Raw genomic sequence first — 26,359 nt, forward strand, 5'->3', positions numbered from 1 at the left:
GCGGGCAGCGTCGGTGGAGTGGTCGGCGGCACGGGTGGCAGAGCGGATGGCAGAGCGCGCGGCGGAAGCGGCGAGGGCGGCCGCGAGGGCGGCCGCGGCTTCCGCCTCGCCGGCAGTTGTCGCGGTGGCACCGGTGCAGCAGAAGGCAACATTGGTCCCGCAGCAGGCACCGTCGCAGCAGAAGGCGGTGTCCGCGGCGGCGGCGCCGCCGCCTCCCCTGCAGCAACAGCAGGCTGCGGGGCAGAGCCGCAAGCGGGGGCGGGCCAAGGCGCCGGCGGCAGAGAGCGAGGTGGATTCCTCGAGCGCCGAGGAGAGCGGCGCCGAGAGCGACGACGCGGGCGCCGTTGGCAACGGGCCTGTCGATGGCGAGGACGTGTACGAGGTCGACCGCATCCTCGATCGGCGCCGCCGCTTCTACAAGATCCGCTGGAAGGGTTTTGGCGCCGCGGACGACACGTGGGAGCCGCGTGAGAACATCGCGCCGAAGTTGGTGCGCGCCTTCCTCCTCAGCCGCGGCTTTGCAGATGGCGAGGAGCCCTCCGACGAGGAGGACGAGAGCGAGGACGAGGGCGACGACGGGCCGGACGAGGTGGAGGTGGAGGTGCAGCAGGACTCGGATGCGGAGCGGGAGACGTCGCAGGAGGCTGCCGACGACCCGCCGGACTTTATCGCCACGCCGTTTATGCTCGAGCTCGATGCGCGCGAGCGAGAGGCGTGCCCACCGCTGCCGTCTCGGAGCGACACGATGGTGGGCGACAAGCGCGCGCTAGGTGGGCCCGAGGCTTTCCCGGGCGGGGCGAAGCGACTGGCGCTCGACTCGCCTGCCGCTGCGCCTTAAGTGTTAAGAGGGCGACGTGCGGGGTGCGGGGTGCCGGGGTGCGGCTGGTAGGGGGTGCGTGCGAGAGCCCCTCTGCTGCGCCACACGTCGCTCGGGCTCAGCCGTGTCGCCTGCTGCTGTACGTAGGGGCGGACGGTTTTGCCAGACCGCTTGACGTGCCACCCACTCGCAGCACTTTGGGCCCCGGAGGCGGAGCCCGGACACTGTGGGCCCAGCGGGATGATGGGCCGACAGAGGCAAGCGCGACCCCATGCGCGCGAGCGCGAGAGGTCCGAGGACCCCGTGTGCGTACACGCGGCTTTGTGTCTGCCTCTAACGCGGTACGTACTAACGTACACACATACGTGTAAGGGCGAGATCGGGTCGTTCGTTTGAATGTGCACGAACCACATCGCACATCGTGCTGAGCCATGAGACACGAACGCAAACCGGCCATGTCCCCATGAGTCATGCGCACCGCAAACCATGCTTGTGCGGTCACCTCTGCACCGCCCGAACTGCGGCGCCCTCGCCCTCGCCCTCGCCCTGACCCTCGCCCGCGTCCTCGCCGAGCAGCCATGCCGGCGGGAAAGCGGCGCCGTGCACGCCGCGCGCCTTCGGGTGGCGCGAGAAGAAGCCGAGGACGAGGTCCGCGTAGGCGAAGGGGTGGAGATGGTGCAGCGGCCAAGTGTGGCCCCACTCTCCTACGCACTGGACGACCGACGCGCCGCTCGCGCACGCGCCGTGCGGCTCGTTGCACGAGAGGCGCCGCAAGCCGTCGAACTTGGTCGGGTGGGGCCGGTTGGCGGTCAGGTTGCAGCCGGCGGCGCGCGCAAACTGCCTCGTGATGGCGGGCACCTCGTGGTAGAAGAAGCGGTCGTGCGAAGTGGTGGCGCCGTCGGGCGCACCGCCGAAGCCATTGGACGCGTTGGCGGGCACGTAGACGTCGTCGAAGCCTACGCAGAACTGTGCGAGTGAGAAACAACAAAGGCTGTGGAACCGGGCACCACGTAGACGTCGTCGAAGCCTACGCAGAACTGTGCGAGTGAGAAACAACAAAGGCTGTGGAACCGGGCACCACGTAGACGTCGTCGAAGCCTACGCAGAACTGTGCGAGTGAGAAACAACAAAGGCTGTGGAACCGGGCACCACGTTGATGTCGTCGAAGCCGTGGAGGTCGAGCAGCGAGACGGGGTGCCTATCTCTCGGCCACGTCTCGGTCGCATCTCGGCCATCTCTCGGCTATCTCAAGGTCGAGCAGCGAGGGCGGGGTGCCTCGGCGCCCGGTTGTAGCCCCAGATGCGCGAGCCGGCGACGGGCGCGGCGCTCGCCACCAAGTCGGAGAAGTCGAGCGCCGCCTGGTACGCCATCAGCCCGCCCGCGGAGATGCCGGTCAGGTGGATGGCCTACCGCCACAGCCTTGCACATAAATGCACCAGGACGGTGCTGGTCTCAACAGGTCCGACCGGTGGGCTGCTCCTCCAGGTCGAGGCAGAGCGTCGCGCTCAGCCGCCGGAAGAGGGAGGCGACCAAGGAGCGGTCGTCCATGCACGACGCAAAGTTGCAGCCCCAGGTCGAGTCGCAGCCCGCGCAGCTGTCGTAGCACTTGTACCTATATGGTTTTGGCGGGTCGAGCAAGGCACGTGCGGGTGCCGGATCTTCCTGTCACCACTTGCAGCGCACCGGTCGTTCCAGCCGTCGCCATTGTACCGCGGCGCGAGGCAGGTCGGACCTTGCGGACCGGGCTCCGTGTTGAGCCCATTGCCGTCGACGTTCCACGCACGCGAGTCGCCCGAGTACGCGTCGCCAGATCCGTGTGGCTCTGCCACCACAATGTCGAGCTGCCACTCATCGACGAAGAAGGCGAGCCGGTCTTCCCTCCGTTCTCTCCTGGCTGTGTCGTAGAAGCCGTGGAAGTCGAGCACGAGCATCTGAGGCGACCACCGCGAGTAGGCTGGAGGCAGCGACAGCCAGTAGTTGCGGGACGCCCACCCGCCAGGCTGCGAGGAGTCGCGGACCCAGAGGTCCAGCCTCTCGGCGCCGGCGATGCCGGAGGCAATCGGAGGCGGCCTGCCGCAGCCAGGAGAGGGGAAGACCGCCTGGCATGAGAAGAGGACGAGGGTCGGGCTCATCGTCGCCGAGGTGGCAGTTCACAGCCTTGTTATTGAGACTAGAGTGAGGCCCTTGACGGGCCCCGCCCCCAATGGGGCGGGCGGGGTTGAATGGGCTAGCGCTGGCGTGGCGTTGACATGAGCACAAAGTTGCTAATGTGCGTAGACGAACAAACACAGAGTAGGGTTGAAATCGTCCACGTAAGGCTTAGCCTTAGGGAGTGCTTGGGGTGGCCTCAGGCATCCCCAAGGGAGTCGCAGCGGTGCCCCATAAGCAGCTTAGCGATTGTCGACCTCGAAGCGCGTTCGTTTGAAGAAAGGCACACGGGACTATCGGGCCACCGGAGAGTCACCGGTAAACTTCGACACTTTGAGGGGTGAGAGCATGCATTATTGTGGCATATCATGTCACATAAGGTCGAGCTTGACCGCAGAAGCATCAAGAAGCGGATACTCCAGCTCGACTGTGCCGGCAAACTGCCTCCTCACGCCGGCCGGCTGCCAGCAGCCGTCGCGGCCCGTGGCGTGCTCCAGAGAGGGAGAGAGGTCGAGTCCGCATGGCTCAGGCCGGCCAGAAGGTGTGTGGCGACGGCACCGTGGCAGGAGTGCGGAGAAGAGCTCGCCGAACGCGAGCAGCGGAAGGCCGAAGTGTGCCAGCGCGAGAGCCTCGCGAACGGGTGCAGAAGGAGCTCGCCGTGACACGATGCCGGGCGGTGGTGGTGCTCTGGCGGCTGTGCACAGTGGGAAAGGTCAGGCTGCAACAGCGTAGCACGATGGTAGTGCCCCGCTGCAGCCTGGCCTGACATGCACAGGGCGAACAGAGACCTTGCTATCGCCTGGCGCTCGTCTGGGCAAACTTTGACCGCCGCCCGGCTCGCCACGAGCACGCAGCGACAAAATGATGACCGTGTCGAAGTTGAGGCTGGTCGAGAGGAAGAGGCTGCCGTGCGAGCCGGCAACTGGCTGGCTCGGCGTGAACGGCCGGCGGCGACTTTTTGCCGAAGAGCGTGCCTGCCGAAGAGCGAGTCTGACTCAAAGTGCACGGAGTGGGTGCCGCCGACCGTCGGGAAGAGTCCGATGGGTGCCAGGAGGATCCAGAGAGCGATGAAGGCGCAAATTGCGCCGCCGAAAGCGGCGGTAGAGGCCAGGACGTGCGCGTGGGCCGGTCGGGCCACGTCCCGGGGCGAGCGATCGAGGGCCGCGGGGCTCGCCCCGCCGGCCGAGCGGTGCGAACGGCCGGTCGCCCGCTTCGGGTTGGACCCGCCGGGCGGTCCGGCGGCGGATGGCACGGCCGGGCGGGCCCCGGGAGGCAGGCGGGGCCGCGACAGGCGGCAGGGCAGAAAATCCCATTCGGAGAGCGTGTGGTCCGACCCCTCTGCTACTTTCAATGATAGGGAAGAAAATACCTCGTATGGCGTTCACCAGTGCAGTTAGTTGTGTTCACATAAACGCACAACCCCGGGCCCGAAATCGCACAGAGTCACGCAACACGGGATCCCAGGGAAGGCGAGCAAAAACCTTATCGCGCGCGCTAGACGCCGACTCGGAGGCCGCACCGGTCAGGCGCGCAGCCGGAGAGAGAGGGAGGCGCTCAATCGCCGCACGCGGCGAGCGCCTCCATCATCTCCACCTCATACGTCATAGTTGTGTTCACACAAAGTGTTGTGTTCACAGCCTTGTTATGAGAAGAAAATACTTCCGATTGCGCTTTGCGCTGGTCTATGAGAGGTTGAGGTGCGAGCCCTGGAGGCCCTGGGGCTGGAGGGAGACTACCCGCGGGCCTAGAAGGCCCGGCGCGCAGGGGGGTAGGTAGGTAGGTAGAAAGGTGAAGAACAGTCAGGCTCGGACTGGACACCAACGCGGTATGGGTGGACGCGGGACAGATGATGACGGCACGCACGAGCGACACACAGACACAAACAGGCTCACAAGACACACAGCCAGCTGGCTGCCACACACCCTGAGTTGGCGTACACGTAACACGTAACTCAGGGCCACGTCCTCCCTGTCGCCCCCCCCCCCAGCACTCCAAGGTGCCAAGAGAACAAACAAGGGCACAACAAACAACAGACGACAGGAAGTAACATGCGAGGCTAGAGCAGGCTTGCTCCACCTCTAGCAATCTCGCCGGCCGGCGAGGCACAGACGAGACCGTGTGTGGGGTCTAGTGAGGTGTCTATGGACGCCCTCTTCACAGGCTAGCCGCCAGCAGCTAGCCCTAACTCGCACTCACGGGTGACGACAATTCATTGTATGAGTGTATGCGAGCAGAGGCGCGTGTGCTAATTCTAGGCCGCACGTCGTGGCACTATGACGGAGGTAGATGCTGGCAGGCATGATACGGTGTTCTGCTGGGGTGACTTTGGGGCGAGCATGCTGACAAGGTCGACGAACGCAGGAGCTGCTGCGCGGACAAGGGGGGCGATTGCTCGAGATGAGCCGAGATGACGCGAGATCAAAGGGTTGCACGCTCAGTCTCTCGTGCGTGCAGGCTCGCAGGTGCTGAGGGATGTTGTGTTATGGCACACATGCGGCGGCGTGTTGCGTCGAGCGCACTCAACGGACAGCACTAGCCCACTAGCACTAGCCCACTAGACGGCTCTAGCGTCTAGGTAGACTACAAAGTCCGCGAGAAAGAGGGGGGGGGGGGGGTGTAGCCCCCGGGGAGACGCTCTGTTGTGACTGTTGACAACCTCTTGGACTTCGGGTACACGGCGGGCAGAGAGCACGACGACAACACGAGGGAAAAGCATGTATGTTGCAAAATAAGTACCGATGCAGACACACACACCGGCGACTGGACTGGATGTATATAACGGAAACGGAGGCGTCAGCGGGGCCGCCACCCGCGACAGTGGCGCGGCCTTGTGATTCCTCCTCGCGCTCGGGCGATGCGCTCCGGCGCGGCGGCCTTCAGCCCGCCGCCTGCACGAGTCCCTCCAGCGTCGCGTCGAGGTCGAAGCTGGCAGCGGAGCAGAAGTTGGCCTTTGCGACTCGAAGCTGCCGCCTCGGCGGCGCGAATGTCGCCCCCACCGCCGCCGGCGGCTGCTCCGCCGAGTGCAGCACGAGGCGCACGTTGACGCAGTGCGCCCACGAGGTGCCGAGGCAGGCGCTCATCTCGTCCTGCGCGGCGGCAGGCGAGGCTCGAACGGGCCTCTCTCTCTCCCTCTCCTTCTCCCTCTCCCTCTCCCTCTCCCTCTCTCTCTCTCTCTCTCTCTCTCTCTCTCTCTCTCTCTCTCTCTCTCTCTCTCTCTCTCTCTCTCTCTCTCTCTCTCTCTCTCTCTCTCTCCTCTCTCTCGCTCTCTCTCTCTCCTCTCTCCCCCGCCTGCCTCTCTCTTCCTTGCCGGGCATGGGGGGGGGGGGGCTCCGCCTCCGGCTCTCCCACGCGGCTGAGCTCGCGCAGCCCGCCGTCGTCCGAGCCGCTCGAGCCCTGCACCTGGTTCGTCACGAGCACGACGAGCCCCTCCTCCTCCGCCAGCGACTTGAAGAGCGCCGCGTGCGACGAGAGCAGCCGCTGCCGCTCCGACAGCCGCGCCCTCTCAAAGTGGGCTCGCGCGGGGGCGGCGATCGAGTCGACGACGAGCAGGCCGGTGGCGAGGCGCGTGTCGTCCTGGAAGAGGGCGCGAATACGAGAGAGGCACTGCTCGTACCCCTCCCACTCGTCCGCCGCGAGCACAGTCACGCGGTACAGAAGCTCGTGCGGGTCCGCCTGGACGCCCCGCCGCTGCAGCGAGCGCTCGACGAGCTGCAGCAGACGCGTCGCCTTGAAGCCGCACTCCGTGTCGACGTAGACGACGCCGGCGCCGCGCGCGTGCCCTGTCACCAGCGCCTCCGCAGCCACCGCCAGGCAGAGCTCCGTCTTGCCGACAGCGCTCGCACCAACAATCTCAGTGACGCTTCCCGGCCGCAGTCCACCGCCGAGGTGGCCGTCGAGAGCGGCGAGCCCCGTCGGAAGCGGAGCCTCGCGCATGAGCTGCTGCGCCGTGCTCGGCGGCGGCGCGCACACCGCGGCCGCCGCCGCGACGACAGCCCGGACGTCGCTGACATAGAGGTCGAGCGCCTCGACCAGCTCAAGCTCGCTCATGCAGAGGAGCCGCCGGGCGCTCGTGATGCCGCTGCGCTGAACCGCGAGCAGCGCCTCCTGCGAGAGCTGCTTGGGGCCGTGCAGCACGTTGTCGGGCGCCGCGGGGCGAACGGCGATCATGCGAATGGCGGCGCGAGAATGGACCGGCGCGGTCGAAGGAGCGAAAGCGCGAAATACGTCTTTCTTTTTTTAGTAGAGAGAGTGTTTGTTTGTTTGTGTTTGTGTTTAAATTATTTTTAAAGACTTGGAGTACAGCGTTGCGACAGCGCCGCAGCCGGCCTCCAAGTGGGAGGGAAGTGGACGGGGCCCTGAGCCGACCTAGCCGCCAAACGGATGGGGCGCCCAACACGTGCCGGATTACTGTGCCTTCCCCGGGCACAGCCTTTCGGTTCGTGAAGGGTCGGTGCGTGTCGTGACCCCCTGGAACACCCGTACCCCCGCACCATCTTGAGCACTTGAGCACTTGATAGGGTCGATTCCGCATGGTACAGGACCCCTCGATCGTCTCGCCCTCCCTCACTGGCCGCTCGGTTGCTTAACTAACCTTGCCACCACCGGGAGCGGCTGCCAGGACTCATAGACTCGGTCGAGAGACCCCAGATTGGCACCTGTGCCTTTCTGGACAGGGTGGCCCGCCACAACGACCCCTGGAATTGCGACTCGCCGCTTTCCTCCCGCTGTGATTTGAGAGAGAGATTTTTAGCAATACCAAACAACTCTAACACTCACTCGTCATTTGGGGCCTGGAGCCCTGTTCACGCGCGCGCGAGACGTGCAGACAGGGTTGCCAGGTGAGAGCGAATGGCGCGGTTCACGCCTCGCGCACAACAGAGAGAGAGATGCGCTCTGCATGGTGGGACATAAAAGAGAGCGAGTACTTGGGCGAGTAGGCCGTGCGGTCAACGCTGCCGCGCGCGACTTTGCGCGCGAGGCGGCGCAGCTTGAGAACGGCGGTGGGCGATTTGTGTGAGCTCTGTGCCTTGTCCCTTGATGTGCTAACAACGAACCTAAAACAAAAGAAGCCTCGCTCGGAGCTCAACAGCACCGGCGGCTGCTGGCGGCACCGCTTGTCGACTGGGGCGAGCTTGTAGGCGGGAGAGCGCGCCCTCGCCATGGGTCAGAGAGAGAGACAGAGAGAGTTGTTGTTCTGTCAATCAGGAGAGCGCAGCGTAGGTCGTAGGAGCCGTCCGCCGCCCGCCCGACAACGACAACCCGGCAGGCCATGCCAGGAGCCGGATCGCGCGAGCCACGTGGAGCGCGTGCTCGGCCGACCCCCCGACATCAAGCGACGGGAGTGAAAAGAGAAAAAAGGATGCTGAAACCCGGCGTAACACGATGAATCCTTCCTTGCGCTCTTTGCGCTGCCATTCGCGAACGATATGATGCTCGCTACGCTCGTTCTCGGTGCGCCTGTCGTCAACGTGTCATCGTCAGTCGTCATCCAGTCGTTGCCAATCCTCGGCCCTGTCTTCGCCACGATCGACGAGACCATCCATTCCTCCGACGCACTCGTCCTCAAGGCCGCGGCAGATCTCAGCGGCGCCGAGGACCAGTTTGCCAGGGATCTCTTTGCGGAGCACAACATCGCCCGGACCACTCCCTCCGTGTATGCCGACACGCTCGCGCAGCTCCTCCCGTACTTTCGGTCCGCCACCGTGCTCGACCTGCCCGGAAGCACAGATCTTCGCATGGAGGAGGGCAAGGCTGCTTTTGAGGAGGCCATCGACTTCCTCCGCGAGCAGAGGCCGCTCGCGCCGCTGACGACCCTCTCCAGAGGCCTCACGCAGGCGGCCAAGGACCACGTCGCGGACTCGGGTGCAGGGCTCGTCTCGCACACGGTGAGCGGGACACTGCACCTTCGGCCCGCCTCTGACCACCCCCTCGGTATCGTCGCAAGCCAGCCCATACGCGTCACCGGAGCTATTATAATACTGGGCCGAGTGTAGGGTTGTACTGAAGGCCTACCTTTGCACCCCACAGGGCACCGACGGCTCCTCGCCCTTCGACCGCATGTCGCGGTACGGCACCTGGACAGGCACCGCCGGCGAGAACCTGATGTTTGGCGGTGCGCGTGTAATGCCCCGCCCGCCAACGGCAACGCACCGCGGTCACACGACTCCGCCTCCCACCAGACCGCGCGACATCGTCTGTGTCGGCTCCCTCGAGTCTCATCCGCGCCCTTTCCCGCTCTGTGTGCAGGCAAGGGCGGCCCCGTCACGTTGGCCAAGTTCGACTTTATCACCCCGGCTCGCTCCGTCATGCTCTCCCTGATCGTCGACGACGGCGTCGCCGACCGCGGCCACCGCGTCGCCATCTACAATCCGCGCTTCCGCGTCGTCGGCATCGCGTCGGGGGCACACTCAGAATACGGTCCGCACACTCCAAGCAGAGACTCTAGCATCGCGCGGTGCTCGGGTGCTCGGCCTAACCGCAGCCGTCAGTGCCCCAGACTCCAATCCACATAGCTTTTGCGGCGCCAGCCCCTCAGGCCTGTGTCGCCTCTCCGTGTGACACCCCCCTTGCACCCCGTCCGTCAACGGCAGGGACCATGACGGCGATCTCGTACGCAGTGGGCTATATCGAGGGTGGTGGCGGCGGCGGCGGCGGCGGCGACTCAATCAACGACGACAACGGCAACGGCGGGGTCTTCTCCAGCCCGTGCGTCTAAGCTTGACACAGCCTCCCGCCCGCGCGCTGTTTGTGTGGGGAGTGATCGAGGGTGAGAAAGGGGGGGCGCGGGGGGGGGGGGGGTGGGCCCCAATAACCCAGTGGTAAAAAAAAGGTGTGGGCCCCCCGCGGGGGGGGGGGGGTCCCCCCTCCTCCTTTTCAAAAAATTTTACAGGGGGGGGGTCCCCCCCCCCCGGGAAAAAACCCCAAAAGGATTCCCCAACCTTTTTACAAAAAAAAAAAAAAGGCGCCCCATTCCCCGGGGCTGGGAAAACTGGGAAACCCCCAACAAAAAAAAGGCCCCCCCTCCCCCCGATTCCGGATTTTAAACCACCCCCGCGAGGCGCGGAGAGAGAAGCAAGACACGGAAGAGGATTTACGAAGAAACTCGGTACACCACGCGGGCCGCCGTTGCGTGTTGGAATTGAAAAACACCGAAATCGGTGGCGCCAGTGAAGCGACTCACTCTCGCCACGCGAGCAGCTCGCACAGTGCGCCCAAATGCCGGTTGGCCTTGGCCTCGTCGAGTGCGGTGTGCCTACCGAGTTAGTAGTTCGACCGCTATCCCATTCACGCCACACCTCATGTACAGACTTCGCTCGTCCATGGCGCGCGCCCCCAGCGGTCCTGCGCACGCACGTCGGCCCCGTGCTCGATGAGCATGCGGCAGATGCCATACTCGCCTATCCACTGCGGGAGGCGTCTCTGCCGGCGCTCTTCACGCTCGCCGAGCGAGTTGCGGGTGCGAGGACTCGCCGCCCGCCGCGGCCAGCATGAGGGCGGTGCGCCTGTCGTAGTCGGCGGCGTCCGGGTTGGCGCCCGCCCGGAGGTACGACCGGATGAGGTTGTGGTCGGAGCTGCTCGCCGCGTCGCACAGCTTCGTCGCGGTTGCGCGCTCGGACAGCATCAGCCGCCCGCCGTGCTCGACCAGCAGCGCCGCCGTGCCGTCCCGGGAGTTGAGCACCGCCTAGACGAACGCTCGCCTCGCACGTGCTGCGCCCGTCACGCACCCGTCTCGCGCCTCTGACCGTGCGCCGCCTCCGCCAGAGGCGTGCGCCCGAAGCGGTCGATGATGTTGACCTGCGCGCCGCACCGCACCAGCGCGCGGACGCACGCGTCCTGCCCGTTCGCCGCGGCAAGATGGAGGCCCGCGCGGCCGTCATAGTCCGTGGGGATGTCGGAGATGGGCACCAAATCAAGGACCTGCGCGGGGGTGCGACCGTCATCGAATCTCGGCTACCTCTCGGGCGCATCTCGCCCGCGCACCCGGGAGAGCTCCACGTCGTCCCCGATCGAAGACAGGTGGCAGACCAGAGCGGAGAGCGCCTCTTCCGCGCGCGCCGAGTCGCGGCCGAGATCGTCGAGAAGGACGCGCGCCGCCGCGGCGAACTGCCGCGCCGCCTCCGCCGAGACGCGCGCCGTGGGCTCGAGCGCCATGCGGAGCGCTCGCACCTTGGTCGGCGCCTGGCGCGTGGCTGCTGGCGGAGCGACGTCGTCAGGCGGAGAGACGGCGCCGCTGCCCGCATGTGCCGCCGCCGCCTCCTCCGCGGCCACGCTCAGCTGCTCGATCGAGCGCTGCAGGTTGCGGCGAAGCTTGTGCAGATCCTGGGACGGCGACGTACGCGGCGGTGAGCTAGGCGGTGGCGTGCCATAGGGCGAGGGTGGGCTGGGCGGCGGCGCGCGTGTGGGAAAGCGCGTTCGAGCTCCCTCCGGTCGCCTGCGCCGAGCGTCAGTACGCGGAGCAGCGTCCGCGCGCGGACCTCCCACGGCTGCCGCGCCGAGCAGAGGAAGCCTCCCGCTCCAAAGGCGGCGCCGGGCCGCAGCACGGCGACGGTCTCGAGCCGCCCCTCCGCACCGCCCGCCACCTGCAGCTGCGCGCTGCCCTCGAGGATGATGCAGAGGCGGTTCGGGATATCCTCGGCGCGTAGGATGGTCATGCCAGACACAAAGGCGTCCTCCGCCACCCGGTCCACGCAGTCGGCGACGAAGCGGCGAGACAATCCTCGCAGCAGCGGCTGCGAGGCGAGCGCGTCGCCGAAGCGCTGCGTCCGGATCGACAGGCGGACGGACGCGGGCAGAGAGTCCACGTTGGCGCGAGCAGATTCAAGGGAGAGGCGGAGGTACTCGCGCGTGGCGAGGACGACGTCCGGAGAGATGCGCTCCTGCGGCAAGGGTAGACGTCTCGTCCAGTGGTGGGGGAAAGGGTCTGGGCCATCGACGCAGCATCTCCGCGTCCGGAGACCGGGCAGAAGCCCTCGGCATTCAAGTGTCCGGCGGCGGCGGGGGCGCGCTCCTCCGAGAGTAGGCGCTCGAACGAGCTGATCGTGTGCCGGCTCTCGGCCATGTCGGTGTCGGACATCGACGCCAGCGCGGAGATGCCGCCTCGGTTGGGGCTGGGCGGTCAGCGACGGGAGGTGGAGGGCCCGGGTGGGAAGGGAGGGAGGGCCCACCGACGATGCCCGCGAGTAGCCAGATGTTGACCAGCACGAAGATGACCGTCAGCGCCTGTTCGGCCTCGCCGACGGGATAGAAGTCGCCGTACACAACGGTCGACGCCGTGATGGTGGACCAGTAGAGGCTGGCCAAGTACTGGCTGGCCTTGGGCGCGGCCTCGAGGTCCGGCGCGTGAGCCCCGACCCACGTGGCGGCCGGGTCGAAATGGTTGGCGCGGGAGAGGGACCAGAAGAGGCAGGCGGCGACATGGATGCTGAGGAGGAGCACCGACATCTTGGCCACCACAAAGGAGAGGAGGTGCGGGACGGCGAGGTTGCGAGACAGCGTGCAGATGGCGGAGTCAAACGAGACGAGGAGCAGCAGCCGGAGGCAGTTGACGGCCTCAACTAGCTCAAACCGCCTACGAGGCTGGCCCTGGGCGTGTCATGAGCATGTGGGGAGGCACGGCGGCCCTCGCCAGCTCGAGCGGCCCTTCGCCGCCGTCCGGGTAGATTGCCGCCTCGACCACCTCGCAGAGCATCGGCAGTGCAGTCGCGAGGAGGAGGTGCAGCAGCAGGTTGAGTGGGTGGTCGAGCCGAAATGGCACGGCCCGCAGCGCCTTCACGTCCAGCAACGAAACTGCGAGCCGATCCGCGTCCTCGGGCGCCTCTCGCAGCAGCCGATCGTGCTTGCGTCTCCTCTCTCTCCGCTGTGCGCTGGCGCCCGCCGCGTAGACGAGAATGTAGAGCGAGGTTGCGGCCAGCTGCAGCGCAAAGACACCTGGCGGATGCGGCGGTGAGCGGGGTAGACGAAGGTCGTGGCGGCGGACTCGGAGGCAGAGGCGGCGCTGCTGGAGGTGGCGTCTGGGCGGTGGCGGCTCGCCGGAGAGGCCGTCGGAAAAGGCGAGTCGGTAGATGGCGACGAAGATCGTCACGCCCCCAAGCAGCAGCAGTGTCAGCAAAAAGGCCGCTTGCCTTCGCAGCTTTGAGCTCCAACTGCGCGGGTCCCTCTCGCTCGTGCCGGCGGTCGAGATGTGGTCGGAGACGGAAGAATCACGCCGCCAAGCAACTGAGGACGGTTCTGCCGCCGGCACAGCACTGGAGTCGTTGTTCTTCGCCATATGGCTGTCAGTGACACAATAAGAGACGCCGGGCATGACGTTGCCGACATCAGTGCCCGGCGGTACACGGCTGTGGAAGAAAAACCCGGTGAAGGACAAAGTCCCTTGTGCCGAAAACAGCACTCCTCCCCGCTGTACACTGTAGTCGGCCCCGTGAACCTTCTCACAGTCTGCTGTGAGTGCCCTGTGTGAAGAGTAAGTAAAAAAAGACGTCTACTACCTGGCCGTCCCCTGTGGTAGCTTAGCGATCAGGGAGGATCTACCCGTTCGGCCTCGAGGAAGCTGCTGGGGGAGAGGGGGGGAGAGAGGAGAGGAGGAGAGGGGAGAGGATGAGAAGAGGAGAGGAGAGGAGAGGAGAGAGGAGGAGAGAGGAGAGAGGAGGAGGGGGAGAGGAGAGAAGAGAGGGGGGGGTGAGAGGGAGGGAGGGAGGGAGGGAGAGAGGGAGGAGAGAGAGAGAGGAGAGCCTTTGAGCCTTGGCACCAGCCAGGCAGTTGATTTGGCCCTGGCACCAGCCTTGGCAGTTGAGTTGGCCTTGGCACCAGCCTTGGCGGGCGGGCACGCGGGACATGCACAGGCGCCAAGGGGCGCAGCGCCGACAATCACGGCGGTGATTGCGGCGCAGGTGGGGGGACGGGAAGTCCGTCGGCGTTGCCGGGGGCCCAAGGAAGCGCGAGGGAAAAATTCCGCCGCTGAGGGCGCTCGTGCGGCAATAGCCGGGTGGAGGGGGGAGCGTGCCGGACGGGGCGTCGTCGCGCCGTCGGTGTCGCTCGACGTCCTATCGACAGCGTGCCGACAGCGACACAGACCATGTGGGACGCGTCGAGTATCGACCTCTACTCCTTACCCAGCCTTCGAGTGTATCCTGGCTGTGGTCCCACACCCACTGGTGTCCATCTCAGAGACCGCAGGAGGTCATGAGGGTCGATGGGAGTGCCAACCCCACAATACTTGAGCAACTTGCACCCGTACTGCCGCGAGAGAAATCTCGCGCCGCGCGCAGTGACTTTTAGAAGAAAGCTCCCTCGTACAACACTGGGCACGGGAGGCGCGCACTGGCACTAACATAGGAAAAGAATTCCGCGCCTTGCTCGAACAACAGAATTCCCCTCCACAGCGCGAGCTCGGGCCGACGCGCTCGGCCGGCGCCAGCAGGGTTCGGAGGCGCAGCACGACAGCCAGCACGAGGGGCTCCGACCGACTCGCCCGCGGGATCATCGGCGGGTGGCGGGTGGCACGTTGGGCCTTCCTTCCCTGCTCGGTCGCGGAGGGTATTCTAGAGCGTGAGCCACTTGGATGCGGAGAAATCGGAATCAGAATATCTACCCTTATAAGTCTCTCGTGTCGGCGCCGACGCTCTTGGTTTAACCGTAGAACGTCCCAGCCGAAATCCGCCCGCCACGATCGATCAGTCCACAATCGTCGGCCCGCAGCGACCCGCAGCGATGGATGCCGCCGCCCCCCCGGCCCCTGCGGCTGACGCGCCGATGCACGACCGGCCTCCGTCGGATGGCTCTCCGGCCTCTCCGGCCGCTGACGCGGCCGCCCATGCTGCTGCCGATCCGGTCCCTCTCACGCTCAGCGATATCCGCACAAGCTACGACAACTTCGAGGTCGCCGGCTTTGGCCAGGTGCAGCCACCACCTGCTTGCCTCCATGTTCACGCTTCGCGCCCCTTCCCCCCCTCTGACGCCGCCGTATGACCGTAGGTGAGGGGCACGACTACCCGCCTGGAAGGCGCTCTCATCAGCAAGTCACCCAGGCACCAACTCCTGGGCGTTTACGCTTGACTACGAAACCATGCAGTGGATGCAGCTCGATCAAAACGGCGACGCCAACAGCTGGTCCCTGGGCGAGTTCCTCGCCCAGGATGAGGTGCGAGTCATGATGCTCGACCCAGCGTGCACCAAGTCGCTCACATTCCGTGAGTTCGTCAAGGGCCGAACACACTCTCCAAGTCGACTGCGATCTCGAACTCCGACAACTGGACCGGTGCACCAGCCGCGGAGGACGATGTCTCCCTCGACGACATCCCTTCATCGACGGACGCCTTCACCGCCGCCGGCCCTGGGCCATCCAGCGCGGCCTCCGACGGCCTGCACGTGATCGAGCGGGTACAGAAACGGTGGCTGCCGCAGCTCACACCCTAATCGATCTGCCTTAGGCACGGAGCCAACGGAGCCATCGCGCATGCCCGCATCGCGTGCGGCTCCGAGGTCTCCCGCCGAGACCGGCTCGGCGCGGCGCGTGGCCGCACGCCGCCGTTGAAAAGGCGAGATAGGACCGAGGGGAGAGCGCCGGCCACATCGAGCGAGCGCTGACGTGTAAGGTGTCTGTGCTGCTCCGGTGTGTGTGGGATTCTGCCCCCCCCCCCCCCCCCATCTGTGCGGCGAGTTGTTTGCGGCGCGATGCCCGATCGTGCGCGATAGCCTCCCATTGTGCGTGGTGTGTCGGTGTGTGTCGGGGTCGTCCGGAGCGTGTGGCGGCGCCGTTGCATGCAGCGACTGCTCCACGTGCCACGACTGCTTTGACTGCCGTGACTGACTGATGAGTGCCACGACTGCTTTGACTGACGTGACTGACTGATGAGACATGAGTGCTGATGGATGATCTCCGACAACCCAAAACCAAAATGCAAATGCGGAGTGGCGCCACTTTGGCGTGCAGATCCTGCGTCTCTTGTTGCAGTCGCTGAGGGAGGTGGCGCCGAGGAACATGTGTGCCATGTCGAGGGCCGCCGACACGTCCCACGATGAGATGTCCTTGTCGAAGGAGGTGGCGCCGTCGAACATGCCGGTAATGCCGAGGACCGACGACGTGTCCCACGAGGAGATGTCCTGGTCGAAGGAGGAGGCGCCGTGGAACATGGCGAGCATGGTGGTGACTGCCGACGTGACCCACGACCCAATGTCGGGGTTGCACGTGCTCTTGCCGGTCGTGCTCGTGGAGCCGCCGCCGCCGTTATTCTCGCACCACGAGTCAGCGCTGAACAGACACTGCATGTTGGTGATGCGGCTCACGTCCCAGTCCGCGATGTTGCCGTACTCAGCCAGGGCGGCCGGCTCGTTGCTGCACCACAGGTCGGCCGCGGTCTGCAGGTCGGGCTTGTTGGCAAAGGTAGTCTGCGCCGACGCGCCGGGAGGGAGTAACGCGACAAAGGCTACGAGGATCGGCTTCATTGTCTCCTGCGGAAGGAAAGGTGGGGGGGCAGGCGGCACGGTGAGGGGTGAGTCGCCGCTCGCTGCGCGCGGTTGGGCCACTGCCTCCGCCGCCTCTGCCGCCTCCGCCGGCAGCGCACAGACTCTCTCACGACTGCTCCCTTTCCGCCCCTGTCCACGCCTCGACGCCGTTGGAGAGGACCAGAATGACGACGGCTTCATTGATACGCGCTGGGTCGAGCTCGAGGAGCTGTACGACAACTGCGGCAAGCAGAACCTGAACCGGGCACTCAAGGCGTACCGCACGGCGGAGAAAAAGGCGACGGACGACGTCATTGTCGGCTTTGAAGAGGATGACGAATAGGAGGCATTGCAATATAAGGGCTGTTCGTCGCTGTGCCTGTCTGCTGCTAGTGGAGAGAGAGAGGGAGGCTCCGGGTCTCAGATCATTCCCCTTACCTTGTCAACTCAGCAGGAGCGACACACAGAACCACAAGACAAGACACTCAGCCATCGGTCGATACTCCGCCTTCTCGGTCGAGACGGTACTCGAGTAACCCTTCTCAGTGGATCCCTACCCGGTATCCGAGTTCAATCGGGCTCGAAATGTCCGGCAGCTCGGCAGCGCCCGCCGCCACGCTCGCCGCGCTCGGTGAGGCTTTGGCCGCCGCCATCGAGCCTCTTGCCGCGCACCTGTCGCCTCGCACCCTGGCTCGCCTCGCGCGAACCAGCCAATCCCTCCGCCAGAGCATCTCCGGGAACGACGCGTTCTGGGCAGCGGCGGCTCGGCACATGGGCCTCGCGCTCGGCAGCCGCGCCTCGCTCGTGCAGCACTTTCGGAGCCGCTGCGTGTTTTGCTGCGACGTGGTTGCCAACGCGTCTGTCCAAGCGTCCGTCATCCGCCTCGACCTCGGCGCGGCGACGCCGGCGGCGAGGCGCGCGTCGCCCCGGGTGCTGGGTCCTGCACGACGCGTCCACTGCACGAAACGTCACCACGAGACGCGTGCACGGCCGCGCCCCGCAGGCGCGTCGCCGCGGCGCACAGCCTCGTGAGCATGGGCCGCTCGGGCTGCCAGCGGGTCGACTTTCGGGTCCGCGAGCTCTCGCACGGCCCAAACCACCACGTAGTCCTGTGGCTCGGCGTGCTCTTTGACAAGCGCGAGGGTGCGCAGAGACGCCCGAGAGATGCATGCGACCGAGGTACAGCCGAGATGCGGCCGAGGAGCAGCCGAGATGCGGCCGAGGTGCAGCCGAGATGCGGCCGAGGTGCAGCCGAGGTGCGGCCGAGGTGCGGCCGAGGAATGTGCGTCTCCTGCAGGCGCGCCGCTCGGCGCGAGCAGCCTCGACCGCGCCCTCGCCGGCTACGACATCTCGGCGACGGCGGCGGCCGTCGGGATGGGCGAGCGCTTCTCGCGCGGCTCGTGGTCGATGAACGCCGTCGGCTCGCGAGGCGCCGTCTGTCTGGTCGGACGCGTGGGAAGAGTCTCGGAAGTGTCTCGGAAGTGTCTCGGAAGTGTCTAGGCGCCGTCTGGTCGGACGCGTCGGTGGTGCGGCTGCTGGGCGAGGCGGGGCAATTCGGAGAGGGCGACACGGTGCGAGATGACCCGAGATGGCCCGAGATGGCCCGAGGTTAGGTTCGGAGAGGGGGACACGGTGCGAGATGGCCCGAGATGGCCCGAGATGACCCGAGGTTAGGTTCGGAGAGGGGGACACGGTGCGTCGCGGCCGAGAGGCGGCCTCGGGCGAGACGCCGCGCCGAGCGTTGTGCGCCTCGGACATTGCCCGACTTGTCTGCACCCTGTCCGGCAGGTGAGCCTCCTGCTCGACGCGAGCCACCGGCAGATGCGCGTGCGCGTGGCCAACCGGCGCGGCGTGAGCGAGCACGTCGCGGTGCGCAAGCTGGTGACGCGCGCCGTGAGCGGCACCGTGCCTCGCGTGCACGCGATCGCGCACCTCACCGACATCGCCGTGCCCGCGATCGGGCAGCCCGCGAGCGCCGTGGTCGAGGTGCTCGGCGGGCTCCCGCTCCCAACGTGACGTCTCTCGTCTGACGATGTTGTTCGCGACAGCTGCATATTGGAACGGGATCTTGTAATCACTAGAACACACATACACACCGGGGCGGCACAGTTTTTCTTCTTGTGGGGATAGCTACGGAACTTGTAGTATAATAGTCTGCCGCAAAGGGGATACACTTCGTTTGATTGCGGGGAGCACGAGGGCTCCCACTCGCGCCCGGCGGCGCGCGGAGGAGGCCGAGAGTATAGGCCAAGTGCAAAAACAGAACAGAAAGAGAGCACTGTGTGCCTCTTCGCTCTTGCTTGGGTCTTCATGTCTTGCTGTTAGGGGGGAAATGGTGATTTTTGAATGAACGCCTCGCGCAAAACCACCGCTACCATGCCAAAGAAGACCCTTGTGGGCTATCCAGAACACCTAAGATCATGCCCTAGCTCTAAAGTGGGCCCGAGATACGCCAGCTAAACCCCGGATTTTTTCCGGCAGCGGGCCACACATGGCCGGCTACCCAAGCGGGTCGCACGGAGACACGGGAAGGCTGCCGCAAGCCGCCTCCGGGTGCAGGGGCCCGGCGCGGTGGGCGGGGGCAACGACCCGGTAGCTGGCCGCGCCTCTCCCCCCCGCCCGTCGCCGCTGCACCCCTTGCCGCGGCCCTCGTCGCTGCTGTAGCGACAACAGCCGCGGCACGAGGTCAGAACGCGGCCTCGGAGAGCTCGAGCGAAGGCGCCGACGGTGGCAGCCGTGGTAGTGGTTTATGGTAGAAGGATCCTGAGCCGTCGGGCACCACGCTCGACGTCGCCGATCAGCCGCACCTGTCGCGAGCGCCTGCGCGTCGGGCGCTGCCGGCTCGACCTCCATTTCCGGCGAGGTGTCGGGCGCGGCGGGCGGCTCCGGCGCCTCGGTGGCGACCGTGGGCTCGGTGGTCGCCTTGGGCTGCCTGTGGATGTTGTCGTTGGCTGATTTCTTATGCTTCTTGCCCGTTCGGCCGAGGCCTTTGTTGCGAGGCATCTCGGTACACGCGACGGCAGCACGACGTACGCGACGAGGACGGCTCCTTGATGGCGACCTGCAGCAGGACGGTGCGCATGTTAAGAGCGTGGTAGCGGACGCATCGGGCCTAGCCCGGGGCCGTGGCGTGTACCGAGAGGCTTGTCTACCGAACACTTTTGGTGCACACCTGCCCAGAAGAGCGGCCCGGAAAAATTTTCTTGGCCGGCTGAGCCATTTCCCCCACTATATGCTGTGTGTGCATACAGGGGTTATATAGAAAAGGCCAACATGCAACAATTTACAACACTTACTACCCGCACTCTTTAGTGTTAAAAAGCAGGTGATGCACCCGCCGCCCGCCCCCAGAGCCAGCTCCACCAAGCGTACATGCACACTCACACACGTCACGTCCCGTCGCCAACCGAAGGCAAGTGCAGCCCAGCTGATTGTTCCTCCGATTCGGAAACCCTTGTCCACGGAGCAGTTCTGCAGCCGCGTTATGTCCATCAGCACCAGCGGGTAGAGGAAGAGGTACGCCTCGTCCACGATCTCCTTGACGTCAAAGCTCGCCATCGCTCGCCCTCAGCTCAGCTCTCGCCGCTAACGTAAAATGCGACGAAGCCGATTAGGAACGACCAACTCGCAACTGGACTCTGACCCCGAATTGGGAACGACCAACTTGAGCACTTGAGCACTGGATAGGGTCGATTCCGCATGGTACGGCGGTACGGGACCCCTCGATCGTCTCGCCCTCCCTCACTGGTTTGTTCACTGGATGGACTCTGACCCCCGATTAGGAACGACCAACTGGTCTCTGACCCCTCCCCCGCTCTTCTTCCCACCCTCAGGCATATCTCCAACCATCTCTTGGTGCGTGGACGTGTGTGCGGTGTGTGTCTCGCGCCTTGCGTGGGCGGAGCGGACAGCAAGAAAGAAAAGAGCGCCACTCCTGGATGGAGCGCCACCACCCAGAGGCCCGAGCGCTACGAGCAGAGAGCGCCGGGCGAAAGCAAAAGCACACAACCCAGCCTACTCGAGCAGATGCAGAGCGAGAAAGGCCGCAAGCGTGAGCGTGAGCAGCAGTCTGAGGCCGGAATTGATGACCAGGAGGCTGGCGGCGCTGTGAGCAGCGCGTCGGCCACAGAGGCCCTTGCGGCGCTCGAGGCGGTGAAAGCCCGGTCGTGGGACACGCTCAAGAGCTTCAACATGTCACCGGGAGAAATGCTCGCCGGCCTGATGCAGTGGTCCGACGTCGAGCAGGCCGCTGATTTCTTTGCCAAGTGCCCATGGCCGTTGAGCGGCACCGGGCGCAGCGTCACGCGTGGCCGCTACGGCGTTCACCCGCCGCAGTGGGACGGCTCCCAGTACAGTGCTGGCGAGCCGCGGCAGGGTGAGCTGGCTGACTTTCTGGACGCCATCCTCGACTGCAAGCCGCCGCTCGACCGCGCCGGGATGAAGCGCGCTGGTCAGATCGTGCGGTGCTGGGACGACTGGGACAAGAGCGGGCGAATCAAAGCCATGCTGTGCGTGTGGCGGGACGAACTCAAAGTCGCGCCGGCGCTGGTCGAAAGCTTTGTCGAGGGCAGCGGCTTCTTGTACTACTCTGATGACGAGGATGCGTACAGCGACTGATGCACGCGTCCCGAGAGACGGACATCTGACAGCGACTGCGCAGTCGGCCCTCCGAGCCATACGTTCACTCTCGCCTCTCGAGGCCACACGTACAGCATGGGCGATTTTGTTTGGCGGTTTCTGCTTGTGCAGGGGTACTTACTTCCAAGTTCGGAGCTCTAGTAGGAGCTGGGACGCGCATGGTTGAAAAAGGCATTTTTCACGCCACCTCACGCGCATATGCACAGCGCCATGTCACTGTGGTTATAAAGCCTCCCTCCTCGAAGAAGGACGCCGTGAACGACAATGGTGCAGCCCCTGGACCGCGCGCCAACGCGCTGTTCGTCGACGAGGACTTTGACGGCGCGCTGGCGCTGGCGCAGTACAACGCCGCCGTTCGCGGCCGAGCCGGGCAGCGGCGCGGGCGGCACGGTGCTCTCCCCCCAGACACCTCCTCTGACCACGCTTCCGAGACCCTTCCGCCGAGACCCGTCCTCCCTCGCCACTGCCTTGCCACCTGTGAGCTGTGTTTTTGTTCGTAAGTAACATCGAAGGCGCGCCACAAAGGTGACACCCGCTCTGCTAGCACTTGCCACACACACCCGCGGGGGCCCTCAGCGCCCCGCCTTCAGCGCCCTCCGTTCGTCACGCCTCGCCGTCGGTGGGTCGCACCGGGAACGGGTCCCACGTAAACGGGCGGAGGGAGGGCAGCGGCCGGTCCAGCTGGCCTGACAGAGCGGAGCAACTCGCCGGAAAGGGGTCGCGGCGGTTGCCGCGGCGCGAGCAGGCCACGCGCAGGCGCCGCCTCGCCTCTAGGCTTGCGGGGTTGTCGCGAACGGCAATGTTGCGAATGTTCGGCCACCTCCCGTGCTGGACGGTCTCGGTGAGCGAGTTCAGCCCCGCGTCTGTGATGGTGTCGCATGAGAGGTAGAGCGTCTCGAGGACAGGCAGGCCTCCGTTGAAGGCGGAGTCTGTCAGTGCCATCACCCCTTCATCGCCGACGTCGCTCTGCTCAAAGTCGAGCTCGACGAGGCCTGACAGCGCGCCACCTGCGGCGGCATCTGCTAGCACTCGGACCCCCTCCACGCCGGCTCCATCCACCTCGAGCGAGCGGCAGGTCTCGAGGGCGCCGAGCCGCACGGAAGCGGCAAACACGCCGAGATCATCACCGGTGGAGTGACCCATGTCGATTGAAACGTCTCGGCAGTCTGTGGTCACCTTGAACTTGTCGCTGAACACCTGGACTATCTCGGCCATGTTCGAGCCGCCCGAGCGGTGGCTCCACGTCTGTCGTCCGGCACGGCACGCCCTTGCGAATGCGTACGCGCTGAACGGGGGAAGGCGCGAGGCGACGACGGAGAGAATCTCGTCTGGCAGCACGAGGTCAAGAGGGAGGGGTTGCTCCGGCTCCATCAAAGGAGTGAATGCTGGCCCGCTGGGTGCGCTTCTTAGCCCCGGCCCTGGATGTGAGGTTGATGACTGCACTCCAAGTGCTCCAAGTGCTGTTCCGCGGAAACGCCGCCGCAATTGTTTTACCAAAGTATGGATGTTTTTGGCCATTAGGGCGTGCTAAGGGGAATAATGCAAAACAAAAAAGCCAGGGTGGATTCTATTTAACCCTCCATCGAAAGTAAAGACCGGCAAGCACCGGCACTGATGTGGTCCTGAAAATCGCAGTTTTATGGAAGATAGAAGGAGACGGAGGAGCAACGAGCGCCATGACGTGAGCCAAAGCTACTCCCAGCTCCATCCGTAGACACTCATTACACACGGGTGGGACAGGGTGGGTCACAACGAAGCACGAGAGCGTGCTTGACAGAGCGGGACAGCGCAGCGCACTGCGACTCAGAAGTCGTTTAAGTTCTGGCCGGGTGCTTTTGACAGCGGGAAGTGGGAGGAGGTGTTCACAGCTTTCCCCCTTCGAGGTCTAGCCCCCCCTCCACCTCCGGTCGTGGCAGAGTTGGCAGGGTCAGTTTGCTCGAAAATATAGTATGAGCCCGATCCGTCCGTCGCAGTGCTCTTGCGGGAGCTAGTCAGTGTGGTTACGTACCCCGAAAACACCCTTCCCCGGAGTCGTTCCTCATCGGACATCGCACCAACACCAAACTCGAAAACGCTCCTCTCTCAGCAGTCCACCTGAGAGATACGGCCAGGGAGATGGATAATAAAGCAGGTCTTGATTGATTGAACGGGTGAAAAGCACTTGATCCCCCCCCCCCCCACACACACACCTCACACACACACACAACACACACCATCCATGAACAAAACGGACGGAGACGAAACAAGCGCGTTGGGGAAATTGAGTACGTCGCTCACGACTGGGGCGCACTCGTTGGGGCAAGCGCCGCTTGCCTGTCCCGCTCCTGTCGAACCGAGTCCCATGGGTTGCCAGGAGCGGTCTGGGGCACGGGACTAAGTTGCACGGTTTGCTGCTGTTGCACTGTGCAGTGCACAGCCTGTTGCACGGGTGCGCCGACGACGACCACGGCCTCAGGCTGCACAGCTTGCTGCACGGCGTGCTGCGCAAGAAGGGGCTGTGGGAGCTCATTGGTAGTGGGTGCTTCGTCGTCCAGACTAAGCCCGAGTGCCGGACAGCAATTTACGTACGTGAACCTAGCAAACCGATGAGCCAGGTGAGCGCAATATGCCCACTGCGCGATGGTGAATGGGACAAATGCACCAAAGAATATCCCTTCATCAGTGATACAGCAAGAGAAATGCTCGGATAGGCCGAGTATTGAAGCAAAGTGAAATCGCTCTTTCATTGCGCCCGCAACAATGACGGTGGTGCCAACCAATGCTGAGAAGACGTTGACAAGAAGAACGAAAAGGAGCACGCACAGGTGGGAGATTCTAAAGAAACGTCGCCCTTTCGTTACAGAGAGAGTCGCATCAGTGAAGAGAGTCCTCACTGATGCTGAGAGGACGATGGGGCTGAGGATTTCGATGGCAATTATCAGTCCCCAAAGCAGACGGAACTGAGCGCCTGTATCCTCGCATTCATTCTCAATTACGTCAAGGCAACCTCTGGGCGCGACGGACCAGCGAAGGTAGTCGCCAGAGATAGTGCACCTTATGTCAAGGCTGGGACAATGCCCGGCAAAATTCCGGCAGTCTTGAAGCACCTCTTTTGCCGGGCCTGAAACGCACCGGAGATACTCCGTGACGCCGGCGGGCGTGCACGAACCTGAGCAGCCAATGGCGAGGCCACGGCGCGGATGTGCGAGGAAGTAATTGTCGTGGACGGCGTTCGAGCCGGTGTTGGTGCAAAGTGTCAACGCCAGGGCCCAGTACATCAGGTCGGATTGGTACGCGCGTTGGCAGAAAGCGGCAAAATCGCGAGCTTCGCCCTTGGTACGTCGCCTCCAGCAAGCGGCGTCGATCCTCGGGTACAAATCACACGTTATGGAACCGGAAACCTCCAGCTATGCTGGGGAACCCGCTCACGTGGCGGCTCATGGAGCGCGAGCAGCTGCGGCGCGAGCAGCGGCGGCGCAGAAGGCGCGGCGCCGGAACCGCCGTAGTGGTAGTGGGTCGAGGCAAAGGCCGGCGGCACGGCCGCAGCTGCCAGCTGCAGCTCGTGTGCGTGCCGCCGTCATAGCGTCGAGTGAATTCGACGTTGATATTTCATCAGGGCGAGCAAAAGGAAGAAAGGGCGCTTCCGAAGCGATGACAGGCGAGCGACAGCCTGCCACCCCCCCCCCCGGCCAAGTTAGTTTGGAACGAAACGCGCCGTCGCGGTGGTTCGGGGATCGACGCATCAGGTGGCCCATGAAGAGCCTCCTCCTCCTCCTCCTCTCCCTTTTCGCCGTGGACAGTACTGCTGTCCTCGGCCGGGAGGACATCATCTCTGCCGTCATGAGCAGCACCTACAAGAACCGTGCAGCCTCGAACTGCATCGACGGCGAGCGGACCACGGAGAGGACCCGTCGAACCAGCTGCTGCCCAAGAAGATCGAGGTGTGGGCGCCGGGCCAGTGAGAGGGGAATCGTGAGTGAGCTGCAAGCCTGCCTCTCGGCTACCTTGGCGGGGAAGGCGGCGGGTTGATTGAGGGAAGTCGGAAGAAAGACTACGGCTGAAGCGTGAAGGGCGATGACTGTCTGTGCGGCTTGTGCGTCTTGGCCATCCTCTGACTCGTCGCTCTCCTCGGCCTCGTTCTGCGACGGCGCCGCCGCCTGCCGATCCCTTGCTTCGCGAAGGCTTCTCTCGCCTCGCGGCGTGTCAGTGCGCGGCGTGGGCTTTTTTTCTGGCCGGTAGCCGGGTACTGCGCTGCTTGCCGCCAAACTCGACGCCACCCTTGCCCACCTTGCCCACCAAAAGCCACCTCCACCATGTCCGACATCTGTGCGCGCTACGCTGAGGAGAACACGCGCGAGGCGCTCTCCGGGTCGGCGCGGATCCTCTCGACGCTGCTCGGCAACCTCGCTCGCGAAGACACGCCCAAGTTCCGCCGCGTCAACCTGCAAAACGCAAAGATCCAGCAGTCTGTGGCGGCGAGGCACGCCATGGCGGTGCTCGAGGCTGCGGGCTTCGAGTCCGTCGAGGGCGGCGCCGCGATGGAGAGCAAGCTGCCCGGAGATCAAGCCTCGGCGCGCGCCGCGCAGCTCGCCACCGCTCTTGACAAGGCGCTCTCCGCGTGCGCCAACGCGAGCTTTGCACTCCGCCTCTCGCTTCCGCACGGCGGTGCGGGGGTGCGCGCGTGCGCGTACGCGGACGAGGGCCGCACGCTGCTCACCGGCGCGACGGACAACCTCGTCCGCGTTTGGCCGAGCGCGCCGCCCCTCGGAGGCGACCCGGCGCCGTGCGCCGTCCTGGCGGCGCACGAGAGCGTGCGAGGGACAGCGGGCGTGCAGGCGCTGCTGCCACTGCCCGGCGGAGAGGTGGCCTCCGCCGGGCGGGACGGCAAGGTTTGCGTGTGGGATGCGAGCGACACCGCCGGCCGTGGTGCCGTGCAGCCGGCGCCGCTGGCCGTGCTGCGCGGGCACGGCGACGGGCGCGGCCAGGAGGCGTCCAACAAGACGCACATATCGTCGCGCTGCCGCACGCTAGGAGCCGCCGAGGAGCCTTCGAGGAGCCGTCTAGGTGTCCAACAAGACCAACATCGTCGCGCTGTCGCACGCTGGCCGGCTGGTGAGCGCCGGCTGGGACCGAACGGCGCGCGTGACTGGCCCATCTCTCCCCATCCCTCCCCATCTCTCCCCATCCCTCCCCATCCCTCCCCATCCCTCCCCATCTCTCCCCATCCCTCCCCATCTCTCCCCATCCCTCCCCATCCCTCCCCATCCCTCCCCATCTCTCCCCATCCACTCCCCATCTCTCCCCACAACTTCACATAACACCCCCATACACCCC

General features: G+C 65.0%; 3 protein-coding genes across 3 annotated transcripts in view; 1 reads left to right on the top strand and 2 right to left on the bottom strand.

Moving 5' to 3' along the window:
- The window catches only part of EMIHUDRAFT_116638 (hypothetical protein), a gene marked incomplete at both ends in the record, with an annotated part of 6,752 nt that extends 5,914 nt beyond the window's left edge, over positions 1 to 838 (top strand). The window contains one exon of the mRNA XM_005774970.1: positions 117 to 838. Within this exon, the coding sequence (XP_005775027.1) occupies positions 117 to 838 (722 nt within the window). The remainder of the gene's footprint in view (positions 1 to 116) is intronic.
- Positions 839 to 1,150: 312 nt separating this feature from the next.
- Positions 1,151 to 4,570, bottom strand: EMIHUDRAFT_240101 (hypothetical protein; the record flags this gene model as incomplete). The annotated part of the gene is made up of 11 exons (XM_005774971.1): positions 1,151 to 1,165; positions 1,424 to 1,773; positions 1,889 to 1,925; positions 2,152 to 2,223; positions 2,348 to 2,429; positions 2,501 to 2,887; positions 3,341 to 3,409; positions 3,524 to 3,594; positions 3,668 to 3,727; positions 3,835 to 3,939; positions 4,559 to 4,570. The coding sequence occupies 11 exons, from the start codon at positions 4,568 to 4,570 to the stop codon at positions 1,151 to 1,153; spliced, it is 1,260 nt and encodes a 419-aa protein (XP_005775028.1).
- Positions 4,571 to 4,753: 183 nt separating this feature from the next.
- EMIHUDRAFT_368305 (putative histone H3) overlaps positions 4,754 to 26,359 on the bottom strand; it is a gene marked incomplete at its 5' end in the record, with an annotated part of 31,639 nt that continues 10,033 nt past the window's right edge. The window contains one exon of the mRNA XM_005774972.1: positions 4,754 to 4,778. The remainder of the gene's footprint in view (positions 4,779 to 26,359) is intronic.

The sequence above is a fragment of the Emiliania huxleyi genome, assembly GCF_000372725.1.
Source record: "Emiliania huxleyi CCMP1516 unplaced genomic scaffold EMIHUscaffold_302, whole genome shotgun sequence".
Taxonomy (NCBI): Eukaryota; Haptophyta; order Isochrysidales; family Noelaerhabdaceae; genus Emiliania; species Emiliania huxleyi.